Source organism: Erithacus rubecula, assembly GCF_903797595.1.
Source record: "Erithacus rubecula genome assembly, chromosome: 29".
Classification (NCBI taxonomy): Eukaryota; Metazoa; Chordata; class Aves; order Passeriformes; family Muscicapidae; genus Erithacus; species Erithacus rubecula.
The window spans coordinates 4,116,257-4,129,533 of record NC_136681.1 but is presented as its reverse complement, the minus strand read 5'-3'; the positions used below and the strand labels follow the sequence as shown (position 1 = coordinate 4,129,533).

Here is a 13,277-nt window from a genome sequence, read left to right as displayed (position 1 = left end):
GCCGCCCGGCCGGGGCTCCGCGCTTGTCCCCGGCCCGGGTTCGGTGACAATTCCAAACCCCGCCGTGCCCGGAGTGTCACCCCGTGCGGTGCCACCCAGCACAGCCGCCTGCGCCAGCCCCGAACACCCTCCCTGCCCCCCAACACTTGGGCTGTTATCCCATGAGGAGCCGCTCCAGGGGTGACAATTCCAATTATTTTGGGGAAAAGGCAGAGAAGCCGCGCAGGGATGAGTGAGAATTCCAGTTATTCTGGGGAAAAGGCAGAAATCCAAGCAGGGATGAGTGAGAATTCCAGTTATTTTGGGGAAAAGGCAGAAATCCAAGCAGGGATGAGTGAGAATTCCAGCAGCCCCAGGGCAGCAATGGGAACGTGCCGGCTGTAACTCCCTAACTCAAATATTTGTATTAAAGTGCAGAACTTCACTGTCCCTCGCAGAGCCAGCGTTTACACAGCTGGGTCAAAACACCCAGAAGGTTCCTGCCCTTTGGTAACACACGACAGGGATTTTCTGCGGGCTTCACCCAAGCCCAGGTGTTGGCTGCTCCAGTCTGGCTCCCGATTTTGGCAAAGCAGGGGCTGGCACAACACACGGGATTCCTTGGACACCTCTGACCTTCTCCCACTTTTCCTCCTCCTGGCTGGAGAGGCAGAACCAGCACCCAAAGCCCCCCACAGCCCCCTCTGCAAATTCTACACCTGCTATTCAAATTCATCCACAAACTCTGACGTTGCAATGGCAAGATTCTAAAATCGAAGGCCATTTTATTGTCATAGCAAATACCAAAATAAAAAGGCTTTGAGTTCAGTATATAAGATCAGAGGCTGCACTGGTGTCAGCAGTGCCACAAACCTCTGTTCCCTTTGCTACAGAGTGGGTTTAAAGTTCAGATCTCCATCTCAAGATTAAACAGGACTTGCTTGTTAAACACAGAGGGAACAAAGGTTTACATGGAGAGATGGATCCAGCTGGGAAAATTCCCCAAAATCCACTTGGGACATTTTAGAGTGAAGAAACCTGAATGAAGACACGACGACAAACTTTGGCTTGTGAAGACTGATACACTCTCAACTTTGCTTTTTCTTTTTTACTCCTAGTACATTTTCAGCCCCAAAAATGTGGAAATTTCAGCCCCAAAGTCTGGGAATTCTGGCCCCAAAATCTGGGAATTCTGGCCCCAAAACACTGGGACTTCCAAGCTTTGAAGTCTTGGAATTCTAACCCAACAAAAATTCTGGGAATTTCAGCCCCAAAATCCTGAGGAAATTATGACTCAAACCTTTGGAATTCTGGCCCCCAAAACCTGGGAATTCCAAGCTTAGAACTCTCAGAATTTCAGTCACAGAACCCTGTAAATTTCAGCCCCAAAACTCAGGGAATTTCAGTCACAAAACCCTGTGAATTTCAGCCCCAAATCCTGGGAATTTCAGCCCCAAATCCTGGGAATTTCAGCCCCAGATCCTGGAAATTTCAGCCCCAATACTCTGGAAATACATTAGCAATCAGGGTGTTGATTTAAAAAAAAAATCATTACGAGTTCTTTATTCCAAGCTATTGTCTTGCTGTGAAATCACACATAAAAAAAGCCTTTATAACACCACTTTGGCTTAGTTGGGTCCTGTCATTAGTGAAAAACACTTGAATAAAAGGAGCTGTTAGCTGCTGCTGGAAACCTGAACAATCTCAAATGAGCTCATCCTCACAGCCAAACCTTGCAATTCCCTGTTAAAATCTGCCCAGAGCCATTTATGAGTCAGGAGTGTCCCAGCCTCCCTGGGCATGCTGGCCTGGAGATGAGACTCCCCTCAGCTCCTGTTTTCCAAGAAATACAAAGAGGATGAGACTTTTCTCCAGCAGACACCGATGCTTAATTTCTACTTTGCATTTTCAAGCATCACCAAGGAAGAGAGAAGTGCTGTAAAAACCCTGGAGGCAGCAGCTGAGGTTCATCTGAGCTCTCAGAGTAACACAGGTTGATGGTTTGAGCACTGAAGGTGAGACCAGGGCTGCTGGCAGCAAGAATTTGGGCAGGAGCCTGTGAATGCAGCAGGCTGGTCTCTGCCAAGGAGCACTGGCATCATCTCAGAACAGGATACTGCTCTCAAATTATATCAGCAATTAATCACCAGGCTTTGCTGCCAAATGCAGATGGAATAAGTAGGGGGGGAAAAAATGTTCTCTCTAGGCCTGAACTTTTATCCTCAAATTTTGCATGTGTGGAAAACAAATCCCAGTTCTGTCCTGGCATGTGGGATGTGAGGAGCTGATCAGCTCTCTGGAGGGGAAGGAACATTCTGGTGCATTGAGCTGAGAGAAAAGGGGAGTCTGGCTTTGGGTATTCAGGAAGAGCTGCTTTTCTCTGCCCCCTTCCAGGATCCTGGTTTGTCCTTGGCCAGCAGGAAATCCTCCTTCCACCAGGTCCATTCAGCCCCAGTCCCACAGGGGCTGAGTTCTGCTCTCTTCAGCTCACCTGAAGGTCCTTTTTCTAGTCAGACACTAAACTCTGAGATGCAGTTGCTCCCACAGAGCAGAAATCTGAAAAACTCTCTGGTCACTCCAGCAGCTCCTCCCCAGCAAGGCCTTTTGGAAAGTCAGGGTCCCTGAGACAAAAATTCTTTCCTCCCTGTTTTTCTATGACAATTTCCTTGTTTCACTGAACATCCCACCCAGCTCTGCACTCCAGGATGCTGCCCAGGCCTCCCCCAGCAGCTGAACTGCTGGGAGAACTCTCCTGTGCCCTACAAAACATGACAAATGGAAAAGAAGCAGAGTTAGGACATAGAGAATGAGGAGCTTGGGTCACTCCCTGTGTGACCTGGTCTAAGGCTTCAACCCCCCCTGAGTGGGAACCTGCAGGATTCCAGCTGAGCCTCAGGGCTCACCTCAGCAGCCCCTGTAGTGTACAAAATCTAGCACCTCACTTTCAGAGGGGATTGAAATAAAGTACTTGGAATTTTCAATAAGGAAAAGAACCCAAAACAAGTTGTAGCAGCAATTCCCCTCCCTCCAAAATCTCAGCATTTCTTTACCTGCAACTATGAACCAACCCAATCCCACATTAGGTTCCCACCCAGCTGATAGCCCTGACAGCCTCTCCTAAATCCTTGGTCTGTGTGACCAGGAACTGAGCAGGTGCAGCTATTTCTGGAGCTTAGAAATTACCAGAAAACCCACCCCATAAATTCCAAAGTCCTTGTGTCTAATTGTCATACAAAAGATTGAAAGGTTTAAATCTGATTCATCTCTTTCAGCACAGGAAAGGGGGAAAACGAAAAGGAACTTCCCAGTTCATTATTTTTTGATATAAAATGAATAGAAATCTTTCTTTTCAGTTGATGTTGTGAAGCAGTTTTGTGTCCTCACTGGCTCCTGCCCCATCCTCCTCCTGGATTCCTTCTGCCAGTCCCTCTGCAGATTTGCTCTGGCTCCCTGCAGAGTCCATGAACATGTTGGGAATATCTTTGCCAAAGTAGATCTTGCTGTTGGCTGCAATGGCCTTGTACTTCATCAGCTGCAGGTACTCAGGGGTTAACTTGAGCTGCACGGAGAGAAAACAGCTCCCAACAGCTCAGGAAGAGGAAATTCCTGCCCCAGCACAAGGCACATCCTTCCCACAAAGCCAGCACAGGGTGCCCAGAGCCAGGCTGTCCTTCAGCAGGGCTGGGGCAGCCCTAAATCCAGGGAATGAGGGATGGGAGCAGCTGGGAAACACTCAACCCAAGGTGATGGAGATGCAAAAAGCACATCAGTCCCTGCACCCTGTGCAATGAGAGCAGGGAAACATCCCTGGCTCCTCTCCAGGGAGCAGAGCCAAGAGTGTCTGGCTGAGAGCAGCTCCATCCTTCAGGATAGTGATGGAACAGAGCACAGAACTGGCACAGAACCTGTGCACAAACAGCCTGGCCCTCTGCCCTTCCACTGCCCAGACAGAGCTGAGACTTCTGCTCGACATCCTGGAACACACCTGGCAGTTCTTTCCAGGATTTTTTTCTGGTTGGATTTTTTTTTTTGTTGTTTTTCCTTCTGCAGTACTGAGGCTTTTCCAGGGTATCTGAGATCAGCTCCATTTGCTCCTTCCCTGCACTTTGGTTTATTCCAGCCCTGCCTGTCACCCTGGAGATCTCCCTGCTCTGAACGCCTGCCAGCTTGAACTGGAATGAAACCACATTTTCATCACAACAGTGTCAACGGGCAGCACTGGAAGTGACATTGCACAGAGTCCCTGAGCACCTGGCAGAGCAGAGATCTCACAACCCTGACACTGATCTGCCCAGAGAACACAATGAACTTGCAAATAAGGATCTAATTGTTGACTAATTGTTTCAGATGAAAGCTTTGCTGAGAGGAGATGGCCTTGTTTTGTTTTTTGAGTTAAACAATGATCTCTGCCTGCTCTCGTGCTGGGTGTTTCCCTGCAGCCCGGGCCCTGCTCTGAGCAGCACAAAGGGGAGCACAGTACCTTGTTGGCCTCGGCCACCTTCATTGCAGTGTAGCACTCAGCATCAGCTCTGGCCTTCTCCCGGGCCAGAAATGCAGCATCTGGAAGCAAACACAGCCTCTGAGTCACATTTTTATTTCCAGCCACGCTAGCAGCGTTTGCAGCTGCACTTTCTTCAGAAAGTGGCCAGTGCCACATCTAAACTACACAGGATACAACCAAGGGAAGAGGGGAGAAAATGGGAAACCCAGCAATGGGAGCTCAATTTACAGCTCAAAGGGCTGCAGGACGAGAGCATTAAAAAGTAAATTGCATCTGCAACTGCAGAGCTCAAAGAACTTCACAAACATCAGGGTTTGATTATCCCCATCACGTGGGCTGAGCTCAGCCTTTCTTCTCGAGCCAGGACTGAGTCTGGTGCTGAATCTGCTGTCCTGCAGACGTGGGATTCACCCTCAGCCTCTGTCCTGGACTGCAGGAACAGCCTGGGCAGCCCAGCAGGCTCTGCAGATGAGCTCTGTGCCTGTGGATGTGATTCCCAGATGGGATTTGGGATATGCAGATGAAGGTTCATGCAGAGCAGGGGATTTTCCCCTTTGCAGGCTCTGCCCCTTGCACAGATGCTGCAGAGCTTTTCTCTGCTCCATCACCAACAGCTGATTCTGTGGAGAGTGAAACTCCTGACTCCTGGCACGGACACTTGAGGAAAGTGCTTCTCCTTTCTGCACTGCACTCCTCTGCATCCACCCAGTGACCATGATGGTATCAGGCCACCACTTGAGGATAAAATGAGTGGAATCCTGCTCATCTGCTGCCATTCCTCCCAAGGCACGGAGCCACAACTGCAACATGGCAGAGTGGCTGTGTGAGCCATAAACTATTTGTTTACTTCCCCTAGCAGGGAGCCTGGGAGCTGCTGCCCTTCAAGATCCTGTAAACAGCTGCATGGTCTGGCCCACAACTTCCTCCCTTGGCTAAAAGGAAAGGTTGGTCCCAGTCAGAGGCACCAGGAAAAAAGGAGGAGGTGGGAATCATCTGCCAGCACACACCCAGACTGAGGGCTGGCATCTGCTGATGCACTTTGTATTTCTGCAAAGAACTTCTTAATGAGAAGCTGCTGATCTGTAAAACTCTTAATTGGCTCCTCAGTGGCTTCTGCAAAGCTTGTCAAGGCCTCTAATGAGTGTAAGGGCAAAAAAGGCCTTGCCACTCCTGAGCTGGAACTGCAGAGTCCTCTCCACACCCTGGAGTTTCTTTGACAAAGCATTGTATCAGATGGGTGAGGGAACATCTCCAAAAGCCCAAACTCCTACGAAGAGCACCTTGAGAGAAAGGGAGTTTCAAGAAGCAGAGCCTGCAAAGAAATTGCTATTCCTGCCTCTGGTCAGGAACTTCACCCCTGTGAACGTCAGCCTGGGCTGAAGAACAGCCAACACACACTTCAGGAGCTCCTTGGGGAACTGCTTCAGGATTTCCTTACTGGAAAGCTCAACCCCCTCACCTTCAATCTCTGAAATTCGCTTCTCTGTTTCCTTTTCCATCACTTTCTGTCCATAAGTTATTTCAGCAACTTGTGCAATCTTTTCTGCCTCTGAAATGAAAACAAGAACACGCCCACACTGTCATCACTCATCTTCCCAACGCCAGCAGCAGCCTCACCCTGGAAAATCCTCACTCATCACCCACTTCAGGTGGAAATAAACAGTGGCAAGAATGTCCAGCCTGCAGAAAACAAAGCTGGAACTCACCTGAAAACTCCTGAGTTTCTCTGGGGAAGTTTCAGATCAGAGCAGGTCCCAGGGTCCCTCCCTCCCTGGGCTCTCTGTGCTGCCTGTCCCCCGTTCCCTGCCCCAGCCCAGCCCCACACACCTATCAGAGCTTTCTTCCTCTCTGTCTCTGCCTCCTTCTCCACCACCTTCTGCTTCTGTGCTGCAATCAGCAGCTTTGTCTTCTCACTCTCCCTGGGCAGCAGAAAAAAACCAGTTAAGAACAGGAGCTCACTGGTGTGGGGCTCGCAGCACATCCCCAGAAGGAGCTGCTGGTTCCAGCAGTGTCAGGGCAGGCACCTGCACAAGCTTTTGGCTGGATCCAAGCATCCCCTCCTCCCCTCCACAGCAGGAAGATTTTCCAGTGGGTCCCTGTGACACTGCCCCTGCAGGCTGCCCTGGTGCCTTTTCTATCCCACTGGTTTTCACTTACATTAATGAGTTTTTAAAGTGTGAACATAAATAAAAACTCTGCTCCTGATCCAAATCAGAAAAGAGACCCTGGAACTGAGTCTCTCCCAACATCTCCTGCTGTATTTATGGCAACAGCTCAAGGCTCCTGCCTGGAGCACACCACACAGGATGCACCACAAGCCCAAAAGGTGCATACAGTGCTGGGGAAGCAGGAGGATGAGAGGATCCTGCCCTGGCTGCCAAAATGCTGGCAGCAGTGCAGGAGCAGGCAGCTGGCTCAGGGCACTGCACAGGGATCAGCACATCAAGTGCTGTCACAGAAAGTTATTTCAAAGCTTTGCAAGTCTTCAGCTTGTTGAATCAACAGTTTCTCCATCCCAGTCAAACAAGAGGATTAGTGGTGAAATCCATCCCTCTGCCACTCAGCCAGAGCTCTGGGAGGGCTCTGAACACAGGGGAAGGAGCCCCAGGGCAGACCCTCCTGTGCTCAAGGCTGCACTGAGGGCCCAGCCCGTGCTCAGAGCTGCTCCTGCCCAGCCCCCCCGAGGCTGAGGGCACCAGGACCCCCAATCCCGAGTTACTCTGGCCCTGTGGATCCTGTGGGAGCACACAGCACTCACATGAGCTCGTAATTCCTCCGGATTGTTTCTGGGATGTTTGGTTTTGTCACCCGAACTGCCTGGAGAGAGACACACAGGAGAACATGGGCCAGCCTGCAGGGGACTGGGGGTGGCACAAACTGTGACCAGGCCCACAACCCACCCAGAAACAGCCCTGAAAGGTCTCCTGACCTGACAGGGGAGTGTAACCTGGGCACACCAGCACCCAGAGCACCTCCAGGAGAAACTCAGCACATCACAACTGAGGGGACAGGAGGGACACTGCTCCATTCCTCAGGCTAAATGAAATCTGTGGTGTAAAGCAATTTCCTAAACAAATTTCAGTTTCTTGTTTCCTTTTAGCCCTTTCCCCTCTTCACAATCTGCCCCTTCAATGTCTCAATCAAATCCTGATTACCTGTATAATTAATCCAGGGGCCATCGTGGTTAGGTCTTGCTGCAAGGCCAGTTTCAGGTTTTCATCAATTTGATCTGGTTAGGGAAAAAAGAAAAGGGAATGAAACACCCCCCAAGGCTGTCAGCACCCAGAGTGAGCTGGGATGGATCCCATTTCTTATTCCTGAAAGCACAAATAGAAGTTGGAAAAGTGCTGGGCTGACCCTGAGGCAGCAACACCACCACCAACCCTGGGACACACCACAGGAATGTGAAAGGAAACCCTCCAGTTTCCCAAAACCTGCACTTTGGAATCTTCCTGAGCCAGACACATCTTTCCACCAAGCAATCTGTGCTCTGACCCCCTTCCCCACTGAACTGCATCCTGAAGTGAAGAGGTAAATCCTGACTGAGTCTGACCTGCACCTGTGCCAGCAGGACACAAAGCAAAAGGAAAGGCAGGAATGGGAAATGGCAGCATCAGTTACTTTAACAGGCTGCAAAAATCATCACTAATGTCTCTCTGGCTCAAGGAGTCCCAGAACTCCAGTGTAGCTGAGGATTTCAAAAGGAAACACAACCTAAAACCCTGCTCTGATGAAAGCTCCAAGGAGGGCAGTGCTTCCAGCTGGGGCCTGCTGGGAAGTGCACAGGGAAAATCCAACTGTAGCAGCCTTAAGAAGGATCACATCACACTCCTGCAGTGTTTGCTTTGGTCCCAGTCTCCTATCTGGAACTCAGGCTGCTCATGAAGCCCAGCCAGGAGTTTGGGAAGCAGCTGGTATCAGTTCCCTGCACCTGCTGGCAGATGTGGGGGCAGAGGGTGACACTCAGAGGGGCTGTGCCCCACTGCAGAGCCTGAGCCACAGCCAGCCCAGCCCAGGGGTTCTTTGTACAATTCCTTCTGTGCAGAGTGGGAGCTTTCAGCCCATTTCAAGCAGCCATCACCAGCAGCTGCCAACATCTGGAGCCTCCATGGGCCAGGAGCCCGTCCAGGGCCAGCAGGAACTGGGGATCCCAGCCTGCAGCTCGTGTGGGAAGGGGAGCCAGGCTCCTTGGAAAGCCCAGTTTGGAGAGGGAACAGGAGTGCAAACACCCTGTGCTCCCCCAGGCACAAACCCTGCCCTGCTGGGCCCCCAAACCCTCCCCAGCAGTGCTGAAAGGCTGGGAGGATTTCCTGTCAGCCCGAGCCAGACACAAAACACTCAGCCCTGGCAGCACTGGGCCAGTTCCACCACGAAACCACAGCCTCTCCTGCCTGTGCTGCCCTGGTTCCCAGCTGGGAAGGGCAGCAGCTCCTGCCAGCACTCCTGGTTTGTGGGTATGGCCCAAAGCTCCTCAGACCTCTGGCCAGCAGTGCTTGCTCAGCCTCTGTGCAGCAGCAGAGCCACAGCCTGGCTTTTTCATCTGGATTGACAATCCTGTGACTGATCCAGCCCAGCACAGCTGCTGCACACACAGAGAATGCCACAGAATTCAATGCCACAGAATTCCTGCTCCCTTCCCTGCAGGGAGGCTAGGGGCAGGGCTGGGGTTGGAATTTATTGCTACAACATACTGAAACACTCAGCTCCAAAAGATAACAGGGATAAAAGATGGCAGCTGGTTAATAACCCCCACTCCAAGCAGAGCCAACATGGGATTAATGGACAAAACCCATCAGCTGGGGGTTCTGCACCAACAGCCCACGGGGAGAACCCTCAGCAGCAGCAGCCCCAGGGGCAGCTCACCAAAGAGCTCGATGTAAACCTCCTGCAGCGTGTGCACACTGCAGAACTGGTTCAGCTCGTGGTGGATCTTGTTGAAGATGAGAGCCTTGTCGTAGTCAGCCGTGTAGTTCTTGACAATGTCGTACACTGGGAGAGGAGAGAGCAGGGATGGAGCAGGGAGAGAGCAGGGATGGAGCAGGGATGGAGCAGGGATGGAGCAGGGATGGAGCAGGGAGAGAGCAGGGATGGAGCAGGGAGGGAGCAGGGATGGAGCAGGGAGAGAGCAGGGATGGAGCAGGGATGGAGCAGGGAGAAAGCAGGGAGGGAGCAGGGAGAGAGCAGGGATGGAGCAGGGAGAGAGCAGGGATGGAGCAGGGATGGAGCAGAGATGGAGCAGGGAGGGAGCAGGGATGGAGCAGGGAGAGAGCAGGGATGGAGCAGGGATGGAGCAGAGATGGAGCAGGGATGGAGCAGGGAGGGAGCAGGGAGAGAGCAGGGATGGAGCAGGGAGAGAGCAGGGATGGAGCAGGGATGGAGCAGGGATGGAGCAGGGATGGAGCAGGGAGAGAGCAGGGATGGAGCAGGGAGGGAGCAGGGATGGAGCAGGGAAAGGAGCCTGAGCACTCCCAGGAAAAACCCTGGGGCTCAGTCCCAGCGCAGGGGCTGTGAAATGAGGGACCCCCCTCACCCTCAAACCCTCTGGCAGGGCCCAGGTTTATTTTTGTGGCACTTTCACCAATATCTGTGCCCTGAAGGGTCTGAAGCACCCCCAGGGCTCACAGCCCCTTGGCTCTCCCTGCACCCCTGTACTCCAATCTCTGCTGCACAGAGCTCAGGGGGCTGGGATAACAATAAACCCCCAAATTCAGAGTAGGGTCAGAGGTGACAGCCCGAGCTCAGGGCTCTGGCAGGTGCTGGGGGCACAGTGTGGCACAGCCTGTGCAGCTCCTGTCACTGCAGCACGGCCCGGGGCGTGTCCAGGGCAGAGCCCGTGACTCACCCGCGCTCTGGATGAGGAAATTCACCACCTCGATCCTGTCGAAATAAATCATCACTCCCCCACTGCAAAGCGAGAAAACAGAAAATGATCTTTGTGCAGGCTGAGCGGCTCCAGGAGGGACTCTCGGTGGGGTGGGTGTGGGACCCACCCCTGCACCCCCAAGCCCCCCGTCCCTGGGGTGGGGGCACTGGGGGCTCCTTGTCCTGGAGAGACCCCGCAGAGCCTCCCAGTGCTCCCAGTTTGGGGCTGCAGCAGAGTTCAGTGTCTGAAGAGCTCCCAGCGGGCTGCAAGGGCTGGGGGGTAAGAACTGAACTCACCTGGTGCCACACGGGACGTTCTTCACCTCGTCCGTCTGCAGCGTGGTCTGGAGGGGATTGCAGGAGAGAGGCTCGAGAGAGGGACCCCCGGCACCGACCCTGCGGGAGCCGCCGCCGGTACCGGCACCGGCACCGGCACGGTCCCGGGAGAGCCCCGGACCGAGCCGAAACCCGCCGCTCCCGGTACCGGCACCGGCACGGCCCGTGTGACCCCCGGGATCCCGGTACCGGCACAGCCCCGTGTGAGCCCCGGGATCCCCCGGACCGAGCCGAGACCCGCCGCTCCCGGTACCGGCACCGGAACGGCCCGTGTGACCCCCGGGATCCCGGTACCGGCACAGCCCCGTGTGAGCCCCGGGATCCCGGTACCGGCACAGCCCCGTGTGATCCCCCGGGATCCCGGTACCGGCACAGCCCCGTGTGAGCCCCGGGATCCCCGGTACCGGCACAGCCCCAGTCACCCCCCGGGATCCCCGGTACCGGCACAGCCCCGTGTGACCCCCGGGATCCCCGGTACCGGCACAGCCCCGTGTGAGCCCCGGGATCCCCGGTACCGGCACAGCCCCGTGTGAGCCCCGGGATCCCCGGTACCGGCACAGCCCCGTGTGAGCCCCGGGATCCCGGTACCGGCACAGCCCCGTGACAGCCCCCGGGATCCCGGTACCGGCACAGCCCCGTGTGAGCCCCGGGATCCCGGTACCGGCACAGCCCCGTGTGAGCCCCGGGATCCCGGTACCGGCACAGCCCCGTGACAGCCCCCGGGATCCCGGTACCGGCACAGCCCCGTGTGAGCCCCGGGATCCCCGGTACCGGCACAGCCCCGTGTGAGCCCCGGGATCCCCGGTACCGGCACAGCCCCGTGTGAGCCCCGGGATCCCGGTACCGGCACAGCCCCGTGACAGCCCCCGGGATCCCGGTACCGGCACAGCCCCGTGTGAGCCCCGGGATCCCGGTACCGGCACAGCCCCGTGTGAGCCCCGGGATCCCGGTACCGGCACAGCCCCGTGACAGCCCCCGGGATCCCGGTACCGGCACAGCCCCGTGTGAGCCCCGGGATCCCGGTACCGGCACAGCCCCGTGTCACCCCCCGGGATCCCCGGTACCGGCACAGCCCCGTGTCACCCCCCGGGATCCCGGTACCGGCACAGCCCCGTGTCACCCCCCGGGCCCGGGCCCAGCAGCACCTGCACTGACTTGTAGGACGTGATGAAGGGCAGCATGAGGTGGAAGCCGGGCCCGCTGGTGGAGGTCAGCAACGCGCCGCCGCTGCGGAGGGAACGGGAGGGGGAGAGAGACGGGGAGAGGGGGAATGGTGAGCGCGGCGGCGGCTGGCCGGGCCCCACTCCCTCCCCGCTCCCGCCCCGCCGGGCCCGTCTCACCGATAATAGACCCCGATGTGCCCCTCGTCGATCTTGTGCACGGCCGAGAGGAGCGCGGCGGCCGCCACGCCGAGGGCGAGAGCGGCGATGGCGCCGAGCTGGGCCATGCCCGGCACCGGCGGCGGCACCGGCGGCGCGCCACTGACGGCATCACCGCGCGCCCGCGCCGCCGCCGCCAGGGGGCGATGCAGGAGCGGGGATGCGGCGCGGGGGGCCGCGGGTTCGAGTCCCGCCCGCGCCCGCAGCGCCATCCCGCGGGGCTCGCGGTTCGCAGCCCAGGCGAGCGTAGGATGGTAAATGTCGGAAGGCGCAGCGAGACTGATCCCATTCCATCCCCTGCCGCGGGCTGGGACGGTTCCCGCATTTCCCACAGGAGCCCTCAGGGTCACCCGGCCCAGCTGCAGGCCCTGCGCACACACCCCAACAATTCCGCTGTGTTCATCGCAGCGTTATCCAAATGCCCCTGGAGATCCGGCTCACAATGTCCAGCCTCAATTCCCCCCTCTTTCAATTAATTTTTATCAGCCATAAAGTTTGTATCTCCTCGCTGACCTCCCTCCCACACGGACCCCCCTGTTCGCTGTCCGGGCCTTGTTTGGGCCGTCACGGGAAATGGGATTGTCCAGAATCATCCAGGAAAGCGACTTAAAAACCACATGAGAGATGTATAAAACGTCAATAAAGGAGAATGATTTGATCTTTACTCGTGATAGATCTCTGAGGTTATATATAACAACCCTGGCAAGAGAGTTCAGCGCCATTTAGGAATAAGGAATGAAATATCCACGATATTTGTCAATCCAAATTTTACAGCTCTTAAATAAGCGCAAAAGGGCGCCAGAGATGAAAAACACCCTGTAGTTGGTGTTTTTTTAAAGGCGTTTGCCCAGATTTAAGGCCTTGATAAAATGTATTAAATCTTTAAAGGTTTTAATGAATCTAGTATGTGTTTCATAAATCACGAGCCTCTGCTCAGTTTAATAAGGGTAAACTAGGAAATTGCTGTGAGCTGGAGCAAAATGCGTCCATGGAATATTGAAAAGTAATAGGTTTTTAAATGTGGGGTGTTCTGGCTCGCAGGAGAGGTTTTGCTTCATAACACCAGCACTATATCACTGCCCTGAGCGGGAAACCAGCTGTGGCCACGTGTTTAACAGCATCAAGATGTGAACCAGCACAAAGGTAAATATTATTTGTAATAATCCTTAAAAAAAAAAAAAAAAAAAAAGCCAAAAAAAATCATTACTGCTGGACCTGAG

The 13,277-nt window shown here is 54.7% G+C and overlaps 2 protein-coding genes across 3 annotated transcripts in view; both read right to left on the bottom strand.

Moving 5' to 3' along the window:
- The window catches only part of ASH2L (ASH2 like, histone lysine methyltransferase complex subunit), a 126,470-nt gene that overhangs the window by 80,462 nt on the left and 32,731 nt on the right, over positions 1 to 13,277 (bottom strand). The window lies entirely within an intron of this gene.
- Positions 1,528 to 12,176, bottom strand: ERLIN2 (ER lipid raft associated 2). 2 transcript variants are annotated; one of them, XM_079328779.1, is made up of 11 exons: positions 12,019 to 12,176; positions 11,824 to 11,905; positions 10,640 to 10,686; positions 10,323 to 10,384; positions 9,344 to 9,469; positions 7,636 to 7,709; positions 7,239 to 7,297; positions 6,308 to 6,399; positions 5,940 to 6,029; positions 4,460 to 4,539; positions 1,528 to 3,538 (listed from the first exon to the last, which is right to left on the bottom strand). In XM_079328779.1, exons 1-11 carry the CDS (start codon positions 12,123 to 12,125, stop codon positions 3,329 to 3,331), a joined length of 1,029 nt encoding a protein of 342 aa, XP_079184905.1. In that variant the 5' UTR covers positions 12,126 to 12,176; the 3' UTR covers positions 1,528 to 3,328. The 2 variants fall into 2 exon arrangements, with proteins under 2 accessions (XP_079184905.1, XP_079184906.1); XM_079328780.1 differs by having other exon boundaries at positions 11,834 to 11,905; positions 12,019 to 12,135.